The 25,343-nt window shown below is 53.4% G+C and overlaps 1 protein-coding gene across 4 annotated transcripts in view; it reads right to left on the bottom strand.

The window, feature by feature from the left end:
* PACS1 (phosphofurin acidic cluster sorting protein 1) overlaps positions 1–25,343 on the bottom strand; it is a 122,183-nt gene that overhangs the window by 19,312 nt on the left and 77,528 nt on the right. For 3 of the 4 annotated variants that reach the window (XM_075938961.1, XM_075938964.1, XM_075938963.1), the window contains exons 4-13: positions 23,337–23,462; positions 22,904–23,048; positions 16,428–16,519; positions 15,754–15,834; positions 14,683–14,742; positions 13,526–13,686; positions 7,233–7,326; positions 4,740–4,820; positions 4,251–4,366; positions 1,703–1,841 (exon numbers count right to left, since the gene is read on the bottom strand). In XM_075938961.1, coding sequence (XP_075795076.1) covers positions 1,703–1,841; positions 4,251–4,366; positions 4,740–4,820; positions 7,233–7,326; positions 13,526–13,686; positions 14,683–14,742; positions 15,754–15,834; positions 16,428–16,519; positions 22,904–23,048; positions 23,337–23,462 — 1,095 coding nt within the window. The remainder of the gene's footprint in view (positions 1–1,702; positions 1,842–4,250; positions 4,367–4,739; positions 4,821–7,232; positions 7,327–13,525; positions 13,687–14,682; positions 14,743–15,753; positions 15,835–16,427; positions 16,520–22,903; positions 23,049–23,336; positions 23,463–25,343) is intronic. The other variant, XM_075938962.1, reaches the window with a different exon arrangement.

Below are 25,343 nucleotides of genomic sequence, written 5' to 3' on the forward strand. Positions count from 1 at the left end.
GGGCTAAGCCTGGGCAGGCACAGGCTCCGCACGCTGGGCTGGGCCTGCACGCTCACCAGGGGCTAGCTCCCCTGGTAGCATGCTAGCCACTCACCTGGTGAACTGCTTCTCCTGTGGTGCTGTCATCAGGAGCCGGTCCCCTGCCTTTCCCTCAGCTCTGCGACTACAGCCACTCGCTGCTGCCCCCACCCTCCGCCCCCCACCCCCTGGCAAGGTCTGTGCTGGCTGGGGAGAAGGGAGAGCAGCTCAGGAGGTAGATCTATTATAGTTGAACTAAAATGTGACCAAGGCTTGGGAGCCAGCTCTGCAATACACCGTGCCCTGGGATGTGTCCAGCGCCAGCGGGCCAGGCACAATGGTACAGGTCATCTGGAACAGGGGTTCTCAGCTGCTTTCTTTCTGAGTCCCGCACATGCTGTAAAAACATGGGCAAGCAGGGCAAGTCTGGGGCCCCAGCAAAGCTACGTTGTTCAGGCATCGGCTTCAGCCCCATAAGGCTTCCTGCCCTGCACCCCAGTGAGTCTAATGCTGGCCCTGCTTGGAGGACCCCAAAACTTGCTTGTAGCCCAGGCCCCTGGCTGAGAACCACTAGTCTGGAAGATGGAAAGCTACAGCACAAAGTGCCCCTTAATGCTGCACTGGAGCCAGCACTGTTGAAGGGAGAGTGCCTTATACTGAGCCCTCCCAGCATTGCGCCCCGTAATGATATACTGAGGTATGAGAAAGACCCCATCCCCTGCAGCACTGCGCCCCCTAGTGCTGCACAGAGGTATTAGAGAACGCCCCATCCCCTGCAGCACTGCGCCCCCTAGTGCTGCACAGAGGTATGAGAGAACGCCCCATCCCCTGCAGCACTGTATCCCCTAGTGCTGCACAGAGGTATGAGAGCGTGCCCCATCCCCTGCAGCACTGCGCCCCCTAGTGCTGCACAGAGGTATGAGAGCGCGCCCCATCCCCTACAGCACTGCGCCCCCTAGTGCTGCACAGAGGTATGAGAGCATGCCCCATCCCCTGCAGCACTGCGCCCCCTAGTGCTGCACAGAGGTATTAGAGAACGCCCCATCCCCTACAGCACTGCGCCCCCTAGTGCTGCACAGAGGTATGAGAGCGCGCCCCATCCCCTACAGCACTGCGCCCCCTAGTGCTGCACAGAGGTATGAGAGCGCGCCCCATCCCCTGCAGCACTGCGCCCCCTAGTGCTGCACAGAGGTATGAGAGCGCGCCCCATCCCCTACAGCACTGCGCCCCCTAGTGCTGCACAGAGGTATGAGAGCGCGCCCCATCCCCTGCAGCACTGCGCCCCCTAGTGCTGCACAGAGGTATGAGAGCGCGCCCCATCCCCTGCAGCACTGCGCCCCCTAGTGCTGCACAGAGGTATGAGAGCGCGCCCCATCCCCTGCAGCACTGCGCCCCCTAGTGCTGCACAGAGGTATGAGAGCGCGCCCCATCCCCTGCAGCACTGCGCCCCCTAGTGCTGCACAGAGGTATGAGAGCGCGCCCCATCCCCTGCAGCACTGCGCCCCCTGGTGCCAGTCCTTCAGTACAGTTAGAGAAGCTCCCCATTAACGTTGCTTATTGCAGTCCCTGGTTTCCTGCAGGGCTCTCAGGCAACCAAGTGTGTTTGGTTAGATCTGAGACCAGCTCTGGGTGCAGGCTGACATCTCCCCCCACAGAGCACTGCCTGGGGCTGCAGTCACATCACCTGTGTGCTATGGCCCAGGTCCGGGGACCTCTCGCTGTCCGAGCTGTTGGTGCGTTCGCTCAGGGGCTTGGACAGCTGTCTCTCCTTCAGCGGGGTGCTTCTCTTCTGCCGGGGCGTGTGCACTGCCCCTTCCATTTTGCTGCAGCAGACAGAGGACAGCATTGTTGGCCTCATTCCCTAGCATGGCACAGCATGTTTTATTCCCCCACACCTCAGTGTCTCTGATTGCAGATACACACAGACCCCATTCGGGTCTGAGCCACACACTGGGGCTCCTGTGAGCGTTTGCGCCAGGCCAATGCTTGTCAGCTGACAAGGGGACAGGGTGACATGGCCATGTGACTGGCACATCGTCCAGAGTGGGAGCGCGGCAACACTGCTGGGTACAAACAGGACTGAATGGACTGATCAGCCAGCACATGGCAGACACAGGGAGAGCCCACGTAGTCTGGAGCCAGCCCAGGCCCCCAGGGTGGGCTGTGTCAAGGCGGGGTCCTAGCCAGGAAGGTGCCCACCCTTCACCAAGCTTCAGAGAGCTAGCCACTGAGATCTGGATTTCTCTGGCAATTCCAGAGCAGCAGAAGGGACTGTGCTAGGTGCTGGGGCTTTATCCCCACAGGAATGCAGAGCCTGCCTAAAGCTGGCAGGTTTGGCATCTCTCCTGGAGCATGGAGACCCTGGAGGCTGCATGAGCTTACAAACCAGATGACAAAGCAACATGAGGGTGGACCCACAACATGGCCAGTTTTTAGCACAAGGCTCCATGCTTCGGGCCACAGCTCCTTCCTCAGTAGGGCAAGACAGGCAGGTGCTCGCTCCAGCACCGGGACCTGAGGGGAAGCAGCTGGCACGGGCTCGCTCTGGCCTACACTCCCCTACAGAGCAGGGGACAGAACACCAGCATGGCAGACAGCCTGGTCAGGCTCCTGGGCAAGGTTGGAGGGGGGAGGGGGGAAGCCACTCCATGCCCCAGAAGGCGTAGGGCCTCAGTGGGGGAGGGATGGAGTTGGGGCTTTGTAGCCCTTAGTGCTGTCCCGAGCGCGACACACAATGCTCCGGCAGCGATTTAAAGGGCCCAGGCTCCAGCCAGGAGCTCCGCATCATGTTGTATCAGTGGGTCCCAGGCAGTTGCCCTCTTTGCCCTGTCAACAGTCCTGGACCCCATTCCCCTCCTAGAGCTGGGGCAGAACATGAGAATCCTGAGCACAAATTCCCTGCTTTAACCACTAGACCACACCACTACATTGCTAAGGACTATTTGACCATTCCCTTTGAATGGACTCAGGCCAATAGACTGTGCCACTACCCTGAAAGGTGACCTTGTCTCAGACAGCCCCAGCTCGGGTACTGGGGGCCCAGCTCTTCCGCCATGGACTAGAACATGGTTTTAGTCCTTGCTCCTAGACTCAGCTCCACCAGCACGGTGCAGGGTTCCGATGGGAACAGAAGGGGCTAAGAGGCAGCATTTTAACACATCAGGGACGTGGATACAATCGTTAACGCAGTGCAGCGCCAGCAAGGCCCCACTGCCTTGGCAGCAGGAAAGGCCCAGCGCCCACAAGACTGGGGGAGGGGCCGGACACTATGCAATCACGGCTCAACCCGGTTGTGGTTGTCCACAGTCCATCTAGTGCTGGAGGCTCAGAGTCTCACGGCAGCACCACCCTCCCTGGCTGGGGATGGAACGGGCAGACCAGAAACCCCTGGCTGGGGGGGAGGGGAGGGAAGAGCCTAATGCCGGATACTGACTGTGAAAAGCCACAGTCCTCTGAGCACCAAACACTTGATACAGGGAAACTGAGATGACTTAGCAAGAACCACTCATACCTGGGCAGAGCCAGAGACACATCCGGGAACCTGCAACATCCCCTTTCTCTCTGGGACAGTGTCTGGCAGCTCAGGCGCAACACTCAACGTTGCTCAGGATGGGGAAGTGGGGGGCTGTTTCAAACCTTGGCAGGGAATCTCGGCAGGGCTGTTTCAAACCTCTCCAGTTCAGGGTCAGTTCACGAGAGAGCACAAGGCAGGGATTGCCTGTTAGGGGGCAAACCCCACTGATCCTGGTGATCCTGGCCCAGTGTACAGCCTTAGGGAGCGGTAACAAGTGAGGGACGCATGCCCCTGGGGCTGGAGCGACTGCTCGAGTAAAGCCTGCAGAAGCCTGTGCTGAGGGAGAATTCAGCAAACCAGTTGTACAAGAGAAATGAGTTGCACCAGCTGCGAGCTTTAGGAGCCTTCCTTCTGGGTGATAGGTAGGATCTGAACCCCATCCGGCCAGAGAGCTGTCTGCCTGGGAACGGACAAGGAGGTGGAACCTGTCCTTTAAGAGCTCCATCATGACAAGCCACGGAAGGGGAGCACCTATCAGCCTTGTTAGGAGCCAACTCACTGCAGGGGAAAGGGAAATGTCCTATTCTCTGCCCCTGAGCCAGCCAAGCCCCCTGCCCAGGCTAGCCTGGAGCCAATGCCCCCTAGAGGCAGTCGGTCCCCTGCTGCTTGGCGCCTGGCTACCCACTGCCTCCCGTCTGATTTCCAAGCTGGAGCTTACCTGGGTGAGGCCATGCTCGGAAGCTCCCCCTTGCTGCTCTTCATGGGCGTCTTTACTTTTTCGGGGATAATTAATGTAGTGCTGGAGTCTCCCAGCGTGTCCTGCTCGCTCGCTTCCTGCGGACACGGGGGAGGAAAAGGAGGCTCCAGAGCGCTTTTTGGTGATCAACAGCCCTAGGGGTGGCAATTCGCAGCCCAAAGCCACAGACTACGTTTCTCCAAGAGGCCACTGACTGTAGGTGCCAACTTGAGACAAGCTGGGGCTCCACTGCTGGAGGAGCTGTGCCTCCACTTCCCCATCCTGAGCTCAGCCTTTCCTGTGCTCTACCCATTTGACCATGCTGCTTCCTGGAGCCAACAGGCATCAGCGCAGGGCGCATGAGACACTAAAGCTCCCCAGAAAGGGCCAGGCCTCTATGTGTCCTGCCCCTCTTGCCCCAGGTGAAGTGCTGCAGGGAGAGCAGGCTCCAACACAGCCAGGGCACATTACCAGGGTGTCTGCTTCGCTGAGGCTCTCATCCAGGTTTTTACTCCGCGATGGTCTCAACTTGTCCCCGATGGCAGAATCCATCTGAGGAAAACAGCCCAGGACAGAAAGGTTGGGGTGTTTACATGTCTGGAGCAGCTAATGGACCTCTGGGCTCACTCCCTCTCTGAGCCACTGGCCCAGCCGAGATACAGGAAATGCCCCCCAGCTCATTCGCTAGAGTCCTGCCCTCTCCTCCCCCGGCTGGGTGATCCACTGAGACAATGAAGCTCTTCTGGCAGGGCACGAAGAGCCAGGCCCATTCCAGGCATCCCTTGGCCACACTGCCACTGTGCTGGGCAAGCATGTCTCACTGCATCCTTGGGCGTCACTGTCCATCTGCCAGTTCCTGGCTGACACTGGACTGGTAATTCTCAGCGTTTGTACAGTGCCTAGTGCATTGAGGTGCTGGGCTAGGAGGGGGGATCCTGTGTGCTGGCAAATACAGATACTCACATGCTGATAAGCAGCAGGTTGACCTTTTACAAACACCAGTGTTAGAAAATCCAGTGTGTATGTGCCAGGCCCCAGGGGGCAAACTCTGTCTAGGAGCTGGCAAGTAATGCGGTGCTAAAGGGGAGACCTCAACGCCCTTCTGTGCCCCAGAACTACCTGAACTGAGGGAGGGGTGGGAGCACTGGCCAGCTAGGTGCTGGTGAAGATTTTCGGGACTATGAGGCATGGGCAGCTGTTCCTTGCACTGACGGGCCACACTGCTCAGCCTCTGTCATGGAGCCAGCGCCAGGCCAAGGGGAAAGCAGCAGTGCTCTGGAAGGAGTTGTGACCTGCCCCCACCTGGCACTCTACAGACACCATGGACCCTGTGACGGTATTCGTATGTGTTGGCGGTCAAGGCCTGAGTCCATGTGACGTACCAGCTGTGAATCACTACATGGGTACCCAGGGCTGGATTTACCATTGGGCCAACCATTGCATGGCACCGGTCCCACGCTCAGAAGGGGCCCATATCTCCCTCTGCCTCCCCACTCACAGCTGAGAGTCCACGGTGCTCTGGGAGACACAAGTCTTTGGCCAGCTCCCTGCCTAGAGAGTTGGCCCTAGAACAGGGAAGGAACATTTCCCAGCTTCCTTTGGCACCTAGCAACAGGAAAGGGAGGGGATTTGCACAGCACTTGCAGGGAATGGCTGTTAGGAGGGGGTGGCGCTGTGAATGGGAAACGTGCAGAGGCAGTAGAAGGCTTGGCCCACATCTAACCCTCAGAAACCTTCCCAGACTGTATTGGGGTGCTGGTGGCCTTGGTTCGCTGCCCTCAGAGAAGGAATTGGGTGAACTGAGTGCACTCAATGCACCCCTGTCTGAAGCCTAGCAAGGGAGGTATGTGAACTAGGGATGTGAATGGTTAACTGGTAAGCATCACCCTTACCAGCTGATGCCTGCTGGTTATGGTTAACCAGCGGGAGCTGCAGGTGATGGGAATCTCAGGTACTGAAAGCCATGGCCTAAAGGAGGGAAGCACTGAACTGCAGAGTCTGCAGCTGTCTAGGGCCAGCGCTGAGGATTTAGAGTCCCAAGTGCTGCCACTGCAAGGTTCAAGCCTGCTCAACCTTGGAATTGCCACCATCCCATGGCTAGCAGCTGCAGCTGTCTAAGGCCGGCTTCTGGCAACTGGCCTCATGGCTATAGCCAGAGAAGCTGCAGGTGGCTCTGTGGCTACTGAGCCATTAAGCTAAGAGCAGATAAAGAAACTGGAATGAACCCCACGGAACAGTGGCCACCAGTAGGAAAAGAACGTCAAGGGGAGCAGGGAAAGAGGAAGCAAGTCAGGCTTACAGGGGGAGAAAAGCCCCAGCTGGCTGGGGAGCAAAGGCAGAAGGGAAACCAGTATGAGGAGAGGTGATGGTGACAGGACGTAGATGGGAGCGAAGGGAGAAAGGCAGGTGCCTTCAGGTTCCCAGGGGCTGTGCGCTCACTCTGGGGAAATGTATTTGCAAGTGGCTTGTTCTAAAGGAAGGCTGGAGGGCTGGAGGAGGGAGCTGTCAGAACTGATCGGGTAGCTGCCAGCTGTGGAACTGTATTGAGCTGAGACCCGGGCTACATACAGTGGCTGGTGAAATAGGGGGTCTGGAGACATGGCTATAGCATGTCTGGATGAGAAAGGAGATAAATCTGTGGGGAGTTTCCCCTGATCACTATGAAATTCCTGCTCATTGTGGACATGGGCACATGGCTCACTGAGAACAACTGGGGGCTGAGGAAGCTGAGTGTGGCAGCACATACAGTCGTACGGGGTGTGTGATCAAAATGAAAAGTGCCTCAGAGTCAGTACTGGGTATACCATAGCACTACCACGCCAGGCCCACACTCAGCAGGGGCCGCCGCCGACTACATAGGGGCCCACAAAATGTTAACCCAGCCCTGGGGCACGCTAATGTGGGCCTACATCCAGCACCCCCACTAGAATACAGGACCCACTCCCTCCCTCTGCAATTACTCACCGGGCTGGTGGCATCTTTGCTCAGGCTTCCCTTGCTGTTAAGGCTTCCAATTTCTGTCTGGGAGCTGGACTGAGACATTCCCTCGAAGAAAGGCCTGGCAGGGAGAGACGCAATGGGTCAGGGAACAAAGTGCTGCTGAAGACCCTGGCCTAGGAGAGAAGGAGCAAGCTGCTCCAGATCATCCCGAGGGGAACGAGACCCTGAGTTCTCAGAGGGACTCAAGCCTCAGTGAAGGCTGGAGCACTCAGAGCCTGCGAAAATCCTGGGCTTGTTGCAGCGCGTGTGGGCCAGCCTGCGTGGCAGTAGCTTTGGCTGCTATTTAAAGCCATTTCCTCTCATAGTTTGCGCTGCTCTCCAAGAGACCCTCCTAACTGGCCCAGGACAGCCCAGCAATGGGCACTAGCACAGGGCTCCCTGTCCTGGCTTCCATGTTCTCCAGCACCATTGCAGCTACCGAGCATCAAGCACGCCAGCGCGATGGGGAGCAAGAGGCTCACCTGTCCCTGCAGCCCAGCTCCACAAAGGGCTCTCTGCTGGGACCACTCCCACCCCTGAAATGCTGCAGTGTGCCAGGCCTTCTCCTAGCACCACGCAGGGAAGGCTGGGGACTAGGCAGACACACAGCAGGCCTCATTTGGGTGAGAAAGCTGAGCTGGCCTCAGACGGAACTGAAACCACTCTAGCCGGTCTGGTGCCAAAGGCCCTGGGGACACTGCAGCTCAAGTCGACAGAACAGGGTAATTCAGGCAGATCAGAGAGTGCCTGTGTGGGTATTTGCACTGCTCTCCCTTACACCACGCACACGAGTGCTCCAATCAGCCTCACTCTCATACCAGAGGAGCCTATCCCAGGCCCCACAGCTGTAGCACCTCAATGAAGACTGGTTTCACCCTGCAGGAGTTCAGTCAACACAGAAGCCTGGTCTGGGCTAAGCCTGGCTTCTCTCTGTTCGACTTGCATCGGATCACATCATAGGTGTGTGAACCTCTCGCACCAGCGTGAGTCTGCACACACAAGCTGCAGTGATTTCGCTCACCCCAGGGCAACGTCTATACACAAGCCCCTAGGAAGGGGTTACAGCTAAACTGGAACGATGCTTTCTTTTACATCCAGGGGTCCTTATGCCCAGGCTTCAACTCACACCTTCACTTGCACTCGTCTCTGCGAGAAACCAGCTACACAAGCCACCAGTCCCACACTCCTTCCCCCTTTTCAAAGAGGGAGCCAAGCTACACAGGGGAGAAGGGTGCAATTGCCACGGCCCGTGGGCAGCAAGACTGGGGCAGGACGGAGCCAGGAGTCTTAGCACACTGTAGTCACTGAACCCCTGTAGCCGGAAGTTTCTGTGCTCTTGGTCTGACATTTGAACTCCCGCCCCCCCCCACCAGGTCTTGACCCCAACAGGTCCATGCCAAGCTCTGGCTTGTGGCAGCCCTAGGGAGTGGCGCGGTGTCAAGGGCACAGTTAGGACAAATCAGAACCAGGCTGGCTTTTCAGAGAGCCATGCAGACCTTCGCCAGGGCTGCGGTGCAGTGACATCCCTGCCAGCAGAGCAGGGCCCCAAGGGCTGGAGGGAGAGGAGAGCTCGGCAGCACAGGGACAGCAAGCACCAGAGTTTGGGGGTGCAAGATCACTGGCTCCACTTGGAGGGGGGAGAGGGACAGAACCCAGCCCCTGAGGAAGGAGGATGTGGTTTGTGATGGCCAGGGCTGGACTTGCTTTGGGAAGGGGGGTAGAGGGGAGGATCAGATTGCTGTCAGTGTGATTAAGCACACATGAACCTGGCCTTGGTTGTGACTCACACAGGACTATGGCCTGTGATATAGGGAGCTGCTGATCAACCTGTCAGCAATAGCATCTCGCAGCCCCTTTGGCAGTGCTGGAGGAGGGTCCTGGCGTGCCCTGCATGGAACTGCACTGCCCACAGACCGCCTTGTGAGTAAGGCACAGGGCGAGGACTCAGGGCTCCTGGGTTCTCTGCCCAACTGAGGGAAGTGATTGGGACTTAGCGGGTTAGACAGGGTGGAGCTGGCAATGAAGATGCCCGAGTTCTATTCCCACCTCTAGGTGGGAGGGGAGTCTAGTGGGTAGTGCAGAGTGCTGGTACCCTGGGCACTGTTCCCAGGTCCGGGAGGAGAGGTATGTCTAATGGTCAGAGCAAAGGAATGAGACCCTTGCTGGAGTCTGTGAAGGTAGGTGGCAGGAATACTGCATACGCCAGATGCCTTGCTCAGGCTGACTGAGAGCCCACGGGCTCGGAGGGCAGGTGTGGTATTGGGTTCTGACTCGGGTGCCGGGGGGTGCTGTCAGGAGAGCGGTCTGCAGCAGTGGCAGCTGGCAAGCATGAGCAACACAGGGTGAGAATACCCCAGCTGGATAGATTCCTCCTTTTATCCAGGCATCTCCAAGGGCTGCACAAACCCTAATTAATCCTCAATTCCCAGGGCACGGTATGTGATGCCACTTTAGCTGCAGAGCATCAGTGTGTGATGGCGCAGTCGGGGTTCCCCCGACACTGCACCCCCGTAGCAGCAAGAACAGACTCCGCCAGCCGGTAGAATAGAGGGGGGTTTATTGCTTCTCCAGGATACAGCACAGCATAAACGTGATGGCTGTGTCTACACTGGGCCACTTATTCCGGAAAATCAGCCGCTTTTCCGGAATAAGCTGCGAGCTGTCCACACTGGCCCTTGAATTTCCGGAAAAGCACTGACGATCTACTGTACAAAATCAGCCGCTATTCCGGAAAAGCTACGCTGCTCCCACTCGGGCATAAGTCCTTATTCCGGAACACTGTTCCGGAAAAGGGCCAGTGTAGACAGCCCAGTAGTCTTTTCCGGAAAAAGCCCCGATCGCGAAAATGACGATCGGGGCTCTTTTCCGGAAAAGCGCGTCTACATTGGCCACAGACGCTTTTCCGGAAAAAGGGCTTTTCCGGAAAAGCAGCCTGCCAATGTAGACGCTCCTTTTCCGGAAATACTTATAACGAAAACTATTCTGTTTTAAGCATTTCCGGAAATTCATGCCAGTGTAGACACAGCCGATATGTCTACAGGAATCTGGGCCAGGATGCCTCAGACCCCTTGAAATGGGGTCTCTGGGCCCCTAGATTCCATCCCCCTCCTTAGACTGGCTCCTTCATGATTCCAGCCCAAGACTGCCCCTTCCCCCCAAACACTCACTTCCCTAGTTCCAGAGATGTAGCCATGTTAGTCTGGTCTTGCTAAAACAAAAGACAAGACTATGCAGCACTTTAAAGATCTGAGGAAGTGGGTCTGGCCCACAAAAGCTCATCACCTAATAAACCATCTTGTTAGTCTTTAAAGTGCTGCATAGTCCTGTCTTTTGTTCCCTAGTTCCCTTGCTGCCCCAACTCGTCTGACCGGTTGGGTCTTTGTCTACCTGACTTAGGCAGCCCACCTGCTGGGCAGTGCTCACAGGCAGAGGCCAGTAAGGGTCATTCACAGCCCACAGCACAAGCACAGCAATCAGCGAAGTACTGATACTACATCACAACATGTGAGTGAGTCAGTGGGCATCACACATCACAGCGGGACCCCGGAACACAGAGCAGACAGCAACCCCACTACACCCCACAGTGCTCTTGTTCCACCTGGGCTGGAGGCACTAACAGAGATCGCTGGTTTCAGCCCACCTGGATAGTTTCCATGGCGAAGAGGGAAGTGGCTGAAAGTGCAGATGAGATGCAGGGCCCTTTCCCCTTTTGTGCCCTTAGCCAACCTGCACCCTTATGTCACTGACCCACTGGCTGCTGTGCTCTCCCCCAGAGTTAGCTGCATTTCAGTGCTGCTGGTTCCAAAAGCACTGTGGAGACTTGCACATTCTCTCATGTAGGGATGTAATGGTGTAGTCAATTCACCGACCAGCAAAAGCATATAGGGTTAATGCTATGGACTACACGCATTTCCCTCCCCTCCACCCGCCAGTACATTTTTTAGCAGGCTGGCCAGCAGCTCAGCTCAGTCCTGGCTTGCACCAGGTCCAGGACTTATCTTCGCCGCGGCTCTATATTTAAAGTGTTTTAGGAGCCAGGCAGGCAGCCAGCTCAGTTCAGCAGCTTAGGGCGACAGGCAGCTGTTCCATGAGAGGAGCTGTTTTTTAAACTGGCTTCTCCTGCGAACTAGCTCTTCCCTGGCACCTCATGCTGCTGCCTCTGGCACAGAGGCAGCAGCACAGAGTGGCAGGGGGCTCCTCAGGAGTGAGGCTGGAGCGCAATGGCTGCCTGCCTTATCCTTGGGACTATAGAACAGTCGACTAGCCCATAAGAATTCATGAGGTTAATTGACTATTCAATTAACCGATATTGAACATCCCTATTCTCATGGAGACTTACAATCATTTTCAAGCACCTCTGGGACACCTTGCGTTCCTTTCCCCTTATCTCACGGGTGGATTGTGAGCTCTGCAGGGCAGGAAGCACGTCTGTGTTACAAGTTCATACAGCACCCAGCACAATGGACCTGGGCCCAGGGAGCCACCACAGGGTAGAATCAGAGGATACTAGGACTGGAAGGGACCTCGAGAGGTCATCGAGTCCAGTCCCCTGCCCGCATGGCAGGACCAAGTACTGTCTAGACCATCCCCGATAGACATTTAGCTAACCTACTCTTAAATATCTCCACAGATGGGGGTTCCATAACCTCCCTGGGCAATTTATTCCAGTGTTTAACTACCCTGACAGTTAGGAACTTTTTCCTAATGTCCAACCTAAACCTCCCTTGCTGCAGTTTAAGCCCATTTCTTCTTGTTCTATCCTCAGATGCCAAGATGAACAAGTTTTCTCCCTCCTCCTTATGACACCCTTTTAGATACCTGAAACTGCTATCATGTTCCCCCTCAATCTTCTCTTTTCTAAACTAAACAATCCCAATTCCTTCAGCCTTCCCTCATAGGTCATGTTCTCTAGACCTTTAATCATTCTCATTGCTCTTCTCTGAACCCTCTCCAATTTTTCCACATCTTTCTTGAAATGTGGTACCCAGAAGTGGACACAATACTCCAATTGAGGCCTAACCAGCGCAGAGTAGAGTGGAAGAATGACTTCTCGTGTCTTGCTCACAACACACCTGTTAATACATCCCAGAATCATGTTTGCTTTCTTTGCAACAGCATCACACTGCTGACTTATATTTAACTTGTGGTCCACTATAACCCCTAGATCTCTTTCTGCCGTACTCCTTCCCAGACCATCGCTTCCCATTCTGTATGTGTGAAACTGATTGTTCCTTCCTAAATGGAGCACTTTGCATGTGTCTATTAAACTTCATCCTATTTATCTCGGACCGTTTCTCCAATTTGTCCAGGTCATTTTGAATTATGACCCTATCCTCCAGATTAGTCGCAACCCCTCCCAGCTTGGTATCATCTGCAAACTTAATAAGCGTACTTTCTATACCAATATCTAAATTGTTGAAGAAGATATTGAACAGAGCCGGTCCCAAAACAGACCCCTGCGGAACCCCACTTGTTATGCCTTTCCAGCAGGATTGTGAACCATTAATAACTACTCTCTGAGTACAGTTATCCAGCCAGTTATGCACCCACCTTATAGTAGCCCTATCTAAGTTGTATTTGCCTAGTTTATTGATAAGAATATCATGTGAGACCGTATCAAACGCCTTACTGAAGTCTAGGTATACCACATCCACTGCTTCTCCCTTATCCACAAGACTCGTTATCCTATTAAAGAAAGCTATCAGATTGGTTTGATATGATTTGTTCTTTACAAATCCATACTGGCTGTTCCCTATCACCTTGCCACTTTCCAAGTGTTTACAGATGATTTCCTTAATTACTTGCTCCATTATCTTCCCTGGCACAGAAGTTAAACTAACTGGTCTGTAGTTTCCTGGGTTGTTTCCTGGGTAAATAAAAGAGTTGCACAGACAGTCACAGAGCACTGCAGATACTTGCTGTGTCAGTGTCCTATGGGGAGAGACTCCAGAGCCTGACTCCTAGTCCTCCAGCTCACACCATTGCAGGAGTGCTTGGATGCTCCAGCCAACATCAGGGCCTCACTGTGCCAGGTGCTGCACAAAACACGTGGCAAGAGAGTAGCCATGGCCCTGAGGAGCTCTCTGTCTAAATAGACAAGACAGAGAGAAGCTGGGAGGGGAAACTGAGGCACTGAGAAGGGAAGTGACTTGCCCGAGTTCACCAGCAAGGCAGTGGCAGACCTGGAAATGGCTGCCAAGTCCCATGGGTCCCACCAGCCCATGCTTGCTCCTGGTTGCAGCCGTCGCTCACCATCCTGCCCCACTCCCAGCACTCACTTGAGCTTGGGCTTGGGCGTGCTGAGGATGCTCTCTGTCTCCTCCATCTCCGGGCCACTGTCGCTGGGGTTGTACATCTCTAGGCTGTCGTACAGCTCATCCAGGTCCTCCTCCACCTCTCGGATCTGCTCCCTGGAGACATGCTCCAGACCAAAGCCAACCTGTGGGCAGGAGACTCCAGACTAGACCAGGGGCGAGGCAATTCAGAGCAGAGACCATGGTTTTTGTGGAAGCCCACAGGAATGAGCACTGGAAGAGGCCTCACGGTCCCCTCATGCTGCTCTCCTTCCCCAGCCAATGGTACCTCAAAGGTCTAACACACACTGCCAGTCAGCTATCAGTCTGACATCTCCCAGAGACCATGGAGAGTCACCCCCAGAGCCATGGCCTGGCCAGGGCTAGCTCCCACCTCAGAGAGCGGCTGTCACCAGAGGGTCAGAGAAAGTTACAAGAAACCCCCCGGAGGCAGAGGAGGGATTACACCACCTCTTACAGGCATGTGTAACTTCCAGCCACATGTGGCTGCTTTCGCCCATGAAGCAGGAGGAGCCCCTGCCTAGTCTCATTTGCCTCCTCATCTTCTGGTCGCTAGAAGAGGTGCAGGGGAGTAGGGTCTAGAGGTCAGAACAGGGGGCTGGAATTCAGAACTCCTGGGTTCTATCCCCAACTCTCAGACAAATGGGGTCCAGTGGCTGGAGCCGGAGGGAACTGGCAACAGAGGTTGGATTGGTGAGTCCCATTCCCCGCTCTAGAAGGGCAATGGGGGAGGGAGAGGTGGGTTTTATTCCCAGCGCCAAGAGGGAGGCATTCCTCTGATTAAAGCAGGGGATTGAGAACCTGGCACAGAGTGACATGATTTGTCAAAGTCCATCAACGACTCAGTGACAGAGCTAGGACAAAACCCAGAAGTCCTGGCTCCCAGCCCATCGCTGCTCTAACCACTAGATCCTACTCCCCTCCCACAACTGAAATGAGCTGAGCCCGCTGAAAGACCTGAGGTCTGGCCACGCACAGCCAGTCACTGGAGGAGGGAGGAACAGTGATGAGGGATGGCCTCTCACCTGCTCTGGATCACAGCCCCTCTAGCACACCAGCTACCAAGAGACCATTGAACGAGCAAAGACCTTTGCAACAAGACAACAAAGGGCAGGACCTACCTCGTCCGACACCTTGAACCTCTTCAGTAACGCCACAAACTTCTGCTTTATATTTGGCTGCTGTGAAGAAACGGTACCATTGACTCGTTACAAGGAAGTGAACAGGAATCAGGGGCAGGGCACCGGCCTTCGCTGTGTGTGGGACTGAGGGGCCAATGGAGGGAGATTCTCATATTGCCCCAGAGATCGTGCCAGTGACTGTTCAAAGTCCACTAGAGTTTCCAATCCTGCTGCAGGGCTGCAAGCACAGAGTCCCTGAGCCCCAGGCACTGGTTAGCACCAAACCAGAGGAGAGTGCTCCTCCTCCTGAATCACCCACACCTCTGGCTCGTGCGCCAAGTCTCCCCTCCAAACACTAGCCCAGAGCAAGCCTGCTTATCTTGCAAAACAGCCACGCTCGCTGCTGGAGATGGTGAGGCTGAAGCCACGCAGCACCTCCACACGCTGTTCATCACAGGCAGGCTAGCAGGGCAAGGTGAGAGGCAGCATTAGTGCGGGCTACTTCCTGGGAGACTGGGCAAAGCTTTCCAGCCACAGCTTAGGTCAAAGGGCCAAGCCTGGATGAGTGAGTGCGGTGGAAAGGGGACAGCCAGACAGCTTTGGAGATAGAAGCTGTGTAGCAATCTCTTCCCTACCAGCAGTGTCCGAATCTGCTGAGCAGAGGTCACTTTTAGAGGGGATCGGCTCCTTCTGCTCCATCCAGGCCCAATGACAAGGGGCAGAGGGGGGAAAGAGGGCAACTGCCCCAGGACCTGGTGATTCAAAAGGGCTTGGGGCTCCCCCCTTTAAATCAACACTGGAACGCCGTGCAGCACACTCCAGGGAATGCTGAGGGCTGGCTGCCCCAGCCCTGCCCTCTCCACCAAGGCCTTGCCCCTTCCAGGCCCACCCCCGCCTGCCCAGGGACCTGGGGATTCTGTCATCCCCCCCCTCCCACTCCATCCCAAATCCTACAGCCCTCCAGCCCTGTTCAGAAACCCTTCTGGCCCCACTGGCATGTGGCAGGCCTCACATCCAACCCAGACTAGAGCCACAAGGCAGCCAGCCAGCACACCCTCAGAATATACTCACCCGAGTGATCGCCGAGGCTGACGTTAGTTTCCTCCTTGTTTTCTTCACCTTCCGGAGATCTTCGTCTTCGTAAAACAAATCCTTGTGGGGCGGGGAGAGACAGCACGTTCAGAGAAACGGCACCACTGCTCCCTGGGGACATGGGCACCTCACCACACTGCCAGGAAGCTGCCTATAGCTAGGACTCATCTTAACCGGGATCTCCCTAGTCCTTGGAGCACAGCAGCCCAGCCCCAGGCTAGTACAGTGCCATGCAGGGTGCTTCTGGCAGCAGCCCAGTCGTAGGTGACCACTCGGGGCAGGCTCCCAAAGCCAGACAAGGGATCAGTGGCCCAGTGGCCACATTCCTCAGCTAGATCCCAAAGGGAGGCTGCTCTGCAGGGCATCTGGCTCTTCCCTCCCTTCCCAAAGGGGGATGCTCACAGAGCCAGCTTGCCCTGCACCGCTCACTCCCTTTGCCTCTGCAGTTCACAGGGCAACGGAGAGGTCAAGGCACCCCCCTCCCCAGAGGGGAGATCAGGACTGGAGGAAAGCCTGAGCCCATGGAAAGAGGGGCTTGCAAATGGAGGCAGCCTGGCTCAGCCAGCCTATTGCCTGGTAATGCCTGCAATGCAGCTCTGGCCTGAGTGCTTTGAGGGGGCAGCAGGCTGGGAAGCGGGTGGTGGGGGGTTTACCTGTCCATGCAGGGGATCGTCACTGCCCTCCTGCTCTGAGGAGAAGCTCTCCTCCTCCTCTTCCGAGTAGTTGTCAATGTCAGGGGACCGATCTGGAAGACACAGCTGGGGTTAGGCAGGAAGCCCAGCTTGGGAGCGGGATTTGTGTAGGGTCCAAGTGCACCTGCCAGTCACAGCCTGGTAGGCTAGAGGGTACTGTGCAGTGCAGACTGGCTCTCCAGTGCAGTGCCGGCCAGCCCAGGCCCTGCTCTCTGGATAGCCTGGCTATGTTACAAGCGGGATAGTAGGCAGTGGCACTGGGCCTCCCCATCATCAGACAAGCACACCCCTTCTCTTGTAGTAGGACCACACGGCCATATGAACATAAGAGCGGCCATACTGGGTCAGACCAAAGGTCCACCTAGCCCAGGATCCTGTCTGTGACAGATGCCACAGAGGGAGGGAACCTAACAGGTAATCCTCACGTGATCCCTCCCGTCACCCACCTTCAGAAAAACAGAGGCTAGGGGCACCATTCCTACCCATCCTGGCTAATAGCCATTGATGGACCTAACCTCAGTGAATCTGTCCAGCTCTTTTTTGAACTCTGTTACAGTTCTAGCCTTCACCGCATGCTCTGGCAAGGAGTTCCACAGGTTGACAGTGCACTTAGTGAAGAAAAACTTCCTTTTGTTTGATTTAAACCTGCTGCCTATTAATTTCATTTGATGACCCCTAGTTCTTATATTGTGGGAATAAGTAAATAACCTTTCCTTATTCACTTTTTCCATATCAGTCATGATTTTATAGACCTCTATTATATTCCCCCTTAGTCTCCTCTTTTCTAAGCTGAAAAGTCCAAGTCTTTTTAATCTCTCTTCATATGTGACCTGTTTCAAACTCCTAATAATTTTTGTTGCACTTTTCTGATCCTTTTCCAATGTCAATATATCTTTTTTTGAGATGAGGCAACCACATCTGTACGCAGTATTCAAGATGTGGGCGTCCCATGGTTTTATATAGAGACAATAAGATATTTTCTGTCTTATTCTCTATCCCTTTTTTAGACTCATAGACTCTAAGGTCAGAAGGGACCATTATGATCATCTAGTCTGACCCCCTGCACAGTGCAGGCCACAAAATCTCACCCACCCCTCCTAGAATAATCCTCTCACCTATATCTCAGATATTGAAGCCTTCAAATACTTTGAAGACCCCAAGATGCAGAGAATCCTCTAACTGTGACCTGTACCCCATGCTACAGAGGAAGGCGAAAAACCTCCAGGGCCTCTGCCAATCTACCCTGGAGGAAAATTCCTTCCCGACCCCAAATATGGCGATCAGCTAAACCCTGAGCATGTGGGCAAGACTCATCAGCCAGACACCCAGAAAGTTCTCTATAGTAACTCCTATCATCCCTCCACTGACCTATTTCCCACTGATAATGAATGGTCAATTAGTTACCAAGATCATGTTATCTCATCAAACCATCCCCTTCATAAACCCATCTAGTTTAATCTTGAAGCCAGATAGATCTTTTGCCCCCATTGCTTCCCTTGGAAGGCCGTTCCAGAACCTCACTCACCTCCTTTTTAATGATTCCTAACATTCTATTTGCTTTTTTGACTGCCGCTGCACACTGAGTGGATGTTTTCAGAGAACTATCCACAATGACTCCAAGATCTCTCTTGAGTAGTTGTAGCCAAATTAGTTTCCATCATATTGTATATATAGTTGGGATTCTTTTTTCCAATGTGCATTACTTTATATTTATCAACATTAAATTTCATTTGCCATTTTGTTGCCCAATCACTTAGTTTGGTGAGATCTTCTTGAAGCTCTTCAGAGTCTGCTTTGGTCTTAACTATCCTGAGCAGTTTGGTATCATCTGCAAATTTTGCCACCTCACTGTTTATCCTTTTCACTAGATTATTTATAAATAAGTTGAATAGGATGGGTCCCAGGACAGACCCTTGGGGGACCCCAAGTTACCGCTCTCCGCTCGGAAAACTTACCATTTATTCCTACCCTTTGTTTCCTGTCTTTTAACCAGTTACCAATCCATGAAAGGACCTTCCCTCTTATCCCATGACAACTTACTTTACTTAAGAGCCTTTGGTGAGGGACCTTGTCAAAGGCTTTCTGGAAATCTAAGTATATTATATCCACTGGATCCCCCTTGTCCACATGTTTGTTGACCCCCCTCAAAGAACTCTAGCAGATTAGTAAGGCATGATTTCCCTTTACAGAAACCATGTTGACTTTCCCTATGTGTCATCCATGTGTCTGACAATTTTATTTTTTACTATAGGTGCAACTAATTTGCCTGGTACTGATGTCAGATGTACCAGTCTGTAATTGCCAGGATCACCTCTAGAGCCCTTTTTAAATATTGGCGTCACGTTAGCTATCTTTCAGTCATTAAGTATGGAAGCTGATTTAAAGGATAGGTTACAAACCACAGTTAATAGTTCTGCAATTTCCCATTTCAGTTCTTTTAGAATTCTTGGGTGAATGCCATCTCATCCCAGTGACTAGTTACTGTTAGGTTTATCAATTTGTTCCAAAACCTCCTCTAATGATACCTCAACCTGGGACAATACCTCAGATTTGTCACCTAAAAATAATGGCTCAGGTTTGGGAATTTCCCCAATATCCTGAAACAAAGAATTCATTTAGCTTCTCCGCTATGACTTTATTATCTTTGAGTGCTCCTTTAGCATCTCGATCGTTGTACTTAAACATTTTTCTATTACTTTTTGAATTTTTGGCTAGCTGTTCTTCAAACTCCTTTTTGGCTTTTCTTATTATATTTTTACACTTAATTTGACAAAGTTTATGGTCCTTTCTATTTTCCTCACTAGGATTTGACTTCCACTTTTTAAAAGATAACTTTTTATCTGTCACGGCTTCTTTTACCTGATTGTTAAACCATGGTGGCACTTTTTTGATTCTCTTACTGAGTTTACGTTTTTTTGGGGTATACATTTAAGATGGGGTATACATTTAATATGTTGTCTTTGAAAAGTTTCCATGCAGAGGTTTTACTTTTGTCACTGTACCTTTTAATTTCTGTTTAACTAATTTCCTCATTTTTGTGTAGTTCCCCTTTCTGAAATTAAATGACACAGTGCTGGGCTGCTGAGGTGTTTTCCCCATCACAGGGATGTTAAATTTTATTACATTATGGTCACTATTTCCAAGAGTCAAGCTCATGAGTCATATGTAGCCACAGAGCAGTCAGGACTCGGCTTTAATGGTGGGAGCCAAAAAAGAAGCTTGTCCCCTTTTTAGTCAGGCACAATATAGGCGAGAGAGGCTGTAATGGCCTGGGTTTCTTTTAGAAATTCAGACCTGACTGTGCTGGGTGACTGGAGAACAGAAGGACCCACCACAACAGGCCTGCTTTTGTGCAGACTTTTTTGGAAGCTGGGTAGCACTGCAGTGTGCCTCCATGCCCTGCTCTACTGGCCCAGGCAGCCGGGGAAGCTTACAGTCCACAGGCAAGAGGCCGAAGGAAAGCCAGCCGCAGCAGTGACCCAACCGGGGGTGTAGGGCCACATCTGAGTGGCAGAAAGAACCATTGTGGTCATTCAGTCTGAGCTTCTGCACAGCACAGGCCCCAGGGCCTCCCTGCATTAACCACTGGCTGGATTAGGGAAGAGGCTCTTAGAAAAACAGGCAACCTCAGTTTAACAATTACCAGAGATGGAGAATCCACCACAGCCTGAGGCTGATTGTTCTGAGATTTAATTACCCTCCCTAGGAATAGTTTATGCCTTAGTTCTAGGCTGAATTCATCTAGTTTCATCTTGCAGCCACTGGGTCTCGTGAGACCATTGTCTGTGAGACTGACGGGCTAATTAGCACATTTTTGTTCCCTGCATAGGTACTTACAGACCAAGTCACCCCTGAACCTTCCCTGTGTTAAGCTAAATAGCTTGAGCTCCTGGAGACTTACTATAAGGCCTGTACCCAAACCCTTTATTTCAGAATACAAGGCCTTCTTTTCACAGTAACTCGGGCACCTCAATCCCAGCAACTTTCAGTGAGAGTCAAGCTCATGAGTCACATGCGAATATGAGCCTTAGGCACAGTTACCCTAAGGGACTTGCCACGTCTTCTCAGTTCTAGGCAAGTGCTGGGCCGCAAGGCCAGTCTTCAGCTGGATGAACAGCTGGTAGTAAATCAAATCTGTTGACGTGCCCCCCCCCCCTTTATTTAAGTGCTGAAAAAGCTCCCAGGCAGTTCTCAGGGGTCTCTATGCCCCAGGGAAGAGCCATCCCTGACATATCTAACATAAACAGCGGAATAATCCTTTCAAATGCCCCAAGGGAGCAAATAAACTAGCACAGGCCCCATCAATTATCCTCTGCCCCTCTTCTTCAGCTATGTCCAAAGTCAGCCTCCCCATAGCAGCTCCTGGGCCTGCAGAACACAGCACTGCCTGCATCCAATGACTGGAGAACCGTCGCCCTATGCAGGGCATGGAGGAGTGTGGAACATGGAGCAGGCCCAACATCTGCAATGAGCTGGCCGTGAACGGATGGACGAACCTGGGAACTGGGCTGCAAACCACTCCCTGCTCTCCCTTTGGGACCATCTGGTATTTCCTGTCATTTGGCAGACAATTGTTTGTATCTGGTTAGAATCTTTGTGGGGTTGGGAGTTATCCTTGGCCAGTGCATTAAAATAAAATCATTGCTTAAATTCCCACTCAGAGACAAAGATCAGCTGGTGCTGGAGTTGAAGAGAGAGGATTTCATGGTTCAAAATATTTACATTCCTGTTTCCTCATGGAATTTAGCATAGTAGAACCACCTCTCCCTTTACGACATGCCTGGACTCCTCTTTAGTGCCTTTCGTTGGAAGCTCTGAAGCACTTTGCAAGTATGGACACCCCCCAGGCTTCCTAGAAGAGAGGGCCAGTGGGCATAGCCCACACATCTCATACACACTAGGGGGCATTTCCACTATATGCTCCTTAGCTAAACAGTTAATCATATTGACATGAAATAACCATCAGTATGCTTCAGCGTTAACATAATGTTGAGATGAATAAAGTTCCATTTGATGATGCTTGTTTCAGTCTCCCTGCAGACTCAGACAGACACTACTACATCCCTCAAACATAGGGTTTACTTAGCAACCCTAAAAGCTGCATAGATTTGTTTTTCATGAAAGCTAGATAAAAAAGTACAATTGTACGGCAAGGACTATATTTTGCCACTACAGAGGAACATAGGCTCTGTCTATGAGAGACCTGGACTGATTTCTATTTGCCTCAACATGCCAGAATGGAAAAGGTGCATATTTCCAGATCAACCGGTGTCTCCTGTCAGCACCCTGCTGCCTTTCCTTGTCAGGTCACGCAGTTACTGGTAATAAACTCAAATATGAAAATAAATCCAACACAAAGCCTGCATCTCCATCGGTTTCCCTGGCAACAAGATTTACTGCCTCGGCAGCCATCCGCGACCGTATCATAAACGGAAGGATTCCAAGACGTGGAGCTAAATATAGCCGTGTTGGAAGGAATAAGCTTCCACTGTCCAAACAAGAGCTGATGAGAATGGATGTGATGAAACTGGGCCCAGAACAAAATTTTGCCTCCATTCCTGCAGATTAATGCATTAAAACCAAGATCAAATCACCCTACAGGCAACAACCAAGAGGGGGCTGACACCCAGCTGGCTTCTGTTCTCACTTGGGCTCCTGCACAGAAGCACCAGGAGCACATGCAGCGGTGCTGGGATAGAACGTAGCTGACGAGGCTCCGTGTGCTCTCTCAGGCACTGCCTCCAGCCATGCATACAAGACACAAGCAGAGCTGTACAATGCCGAGTGGAACCAGCAGGCATGTGGCTTTTACAGCTGGTAGGTTTCAGGGACAAAGAAAAATCTGTTCTGCTTCTGAAACTAGTCAAGCCAAGTCTCTGGAGAAAAATGGCTTTGCCACAGTGTGGGAATGCAGCTCCCTCTGGGGAGGAACGTGGCAACCGTGTGTCAGCACACAGCCACACTCTAAATGGCTCAGCATAGGAAGGAAAAAATTCTCGGTGATAGGGAAAAGACAAAGGAGGGAGGGAATTTAGGGAGGTGACACATAATTGCCCCCCAGTGGAATATGGCAGGACACCAGCTGCAACACCCTGATTCTAGCAAATGGCCAATGATGCAGGAACTGTGAAAACCATGGTGATGAGGGTGCTGGTTTTGTTTCAGCTGAAGGAGGCACTGCCTCCAGCGCATTGTCCCCAACCAGGGAGCCTCCCACCCCACCCACAGCGGGGATGGAAGGGGACAGATGCACTTTGGAAGGTTTTTGCTTCTGACAGAAGCACCTGAGCCCTCCAGCTCTGCTCCATCTTCACAATCGCTACAGTATTATTGAGCTATGCACCTGCCTAGTGATGTGGACTCCAGGGCAGCCAATGAGGTTCCCCCCTCTGGAGACCCCACACCCCAGTCCCCACCCGACCTAGTCCCCTCCTTACCAGACAGTTTCGACTTGAGCCCTTCGTGGTCAATTGGCTGGCTGGACAGGGAGTAGATTTTAATCTCAGCAACGGGCACAGAGACGTCCTTCACGTTATTGTGGAGTCCAAGCACCAGAGCCCCTTCGCTGGGGTGCTGCATGACCTGTGCAGGGGAGACACCACACGGCGTATGCTCCCACCGTGCCCCACGGGAGGTTGCTGAGAACACCAAGCCAGTCAATAGCACTGAAGCCTGGGCCCCACATGGACCAAGGAAGGAGCTCTAACCTGAGGACCCAAGCTGACACAGGATTGTCCAGGTGCCTCTGGCTAGGTCCCAGCCTAGGCACACAGTGCCCTGTCTTGGGCTGAGCTGAAGCGGGGAGAGGTTACATTTACCCACTTCTTCCCCATGGCCATACGACCAGGAGGCTGGCACCTCCCTCCTTACCTCAGCCATGTTGATGAGCCCAACAGCCAGAGTCTTGTAGCCCAGGATGGTTCGGTTTTTGTACCTCTTCCTTCTCTGCAGCATGATCTGCAGCTTGTTGGCATCTCGCTTCAGGAAGTGGGGGTACTGCAAGGGCAAATGACAGTCAAGAGCGACATGGGGCAGCGCGAGAGCCCAGCACATTTGGGGTTCCAGGTGGCCTGTGAAGGTGTGAGCGACAGAGATCTGGTTGGGGTGCTCAGGAAGGCTGCCAAAAATCCCATGTTCATCCATGCTAGGGAGAGACTCTCCCAAGGCGCCTCATGTGGTGATGGCAAGTGCAGGCATGCTGCTGAAGACTGGCCTACCAGGCCCTGGCTGGCCCTGGCCAGCAGGGAGTCAGGAGGACACATGGTGCCCTGCTGACAGCCATTGCTATCCCATCCACAGGATGGTTGGGGTGGTCACCCTGGCCTCCCTGCTTTGGGGGACCCCGCAGTGGCTGCCTCAACCATTCTATGGGTGGGACTGTCCTCCATATTGATGTTAGCCAAGGGGCCCAGGGGATTACCTGGGGGGCCTGGTGTGAGGCAGCAGCAGGGGTCACCCCCCCGGCACTCCCTGGTGGTGGCGGCGGGAGCTGCAGAAAGTGGGGTGATTGAGCAGCCTGCTCCTCTCTGCCGCCATCTCCCAGCCATGTCTCTGGGTTCACTGTGGAAGTGAGAAGCTGAGCGCCACGGACCCAGCCCACTCTGCTCCCCCGAGCGACCCAGGCTCGGCCAGTGGGTCACTCTGCTTCCCACCACTGCAGTGAGCATAGTGACCGACCCCAACTGGTACCCCACACCAGGTCCCCTGGAATCCCCCAGGTCATGTCGCTTGGGGGAAGGGGGCTTCAGGGAAGACATGCAATGGGGGAAGGATGGGGGCAGCAGGGGCAGGGCTTGGGGGAAGAGCGTAATAGGGTGGGGGCAGAGCAAGGGTAGGAAGAGGCAGGGCTGGGCTTGGGGCAGAGCTGCCATGGGCCCTGCACCCTCCTAGGGACGGCCCTGCTGACGGCAGACATGCAGAGGGTAAGCAATACACTCTCTGGCTTTCACTGGAGGACGAGCTGTCAGGTCCTGGGAAGCCTCTGAGGCTCCGGAGAGACCCTGCCATTAGCCATGCTATGATGGATGGAAGAGGAGAGCTGTGGTGCTCAGGGAGACATCTCTCTATCCCGTCCCTCCTCCATGGACAACTCTGGGCAGCAAAGCCTCACACATCTTCCTTCCAGGTGCCAAACAGCAGCCTTCCAGGCACAGAAAGGCAAGCAGCCAGGCTATGTGGACTGGTATGGCAAAGCCATGGAAATGGGTTCGAAGAGCCCATCCACACCTGTTTGGTGATAAGCCTGCTAGTGGGATCCAGCTTGCGTGGCCAAAGGCACATCCATGTACAATCCCAGAGCTCCCAACTGCCTGGCCTGGGACGCAGGGATCTGTGCAGCTCAGCAGAGAGTCAGGCACAGAGGGTGAGCATCCTGTCAGGGGCAGGGTGGCTGCAGCTCCCTGGCAGGGAAAGAGGGTGGGGAAATCTAAGCCCAGCACCTGCATGAGAAACAGTGGGAGCAGCAGTGGAAAGCTCAGTTTGCAGACAGGAACTAGCAGTGTGCAGGGAGACCAAGCAGAGGGAGGGGGAACATCATTCTGCCCCCTTGTAGTGTTCTTCCTCCAGGAATCCCAATCCTAACCCTCTCCCCCGGGGAGGCGGGTGAGTTGTCTCCATCTTACACAAGGCAAAATGGCAGTACTGGAGGACGACATTTTCAAAAGCATTAGACTAAGGAGCCTAAATCCCTCAGTGACTCATACTTGGGACCCTAAATCACTTTTGAAAATGGTCTTTAGAATGGCATTGTTAGTGCCAGTGATTTTACCCTTTAGCCATGGACAAACAGGGAATAGCAGAGCTGGGACTAGAGTCCAGGGCTCCTGGATTTCAGTCCCTGTTCTACCCATTTGCTCACACTTCCTTCCAAAAACCAAA

This window comes from Pelodiscus sinensis, chromosome 11, assembly GCF_049634645.1.
Source record: "Pelodiscus sinensis isolate JC-2024 chromosome 11, ASM4963464v1, whole genome shotgun sequence".
Classification (NCBI taxonomy): domain Eukaryota; kingdom Metazoa; phylum Chordata; order Testudines; family Trionychidae; genus Pelodiscus; species Pelodiscus sinensis.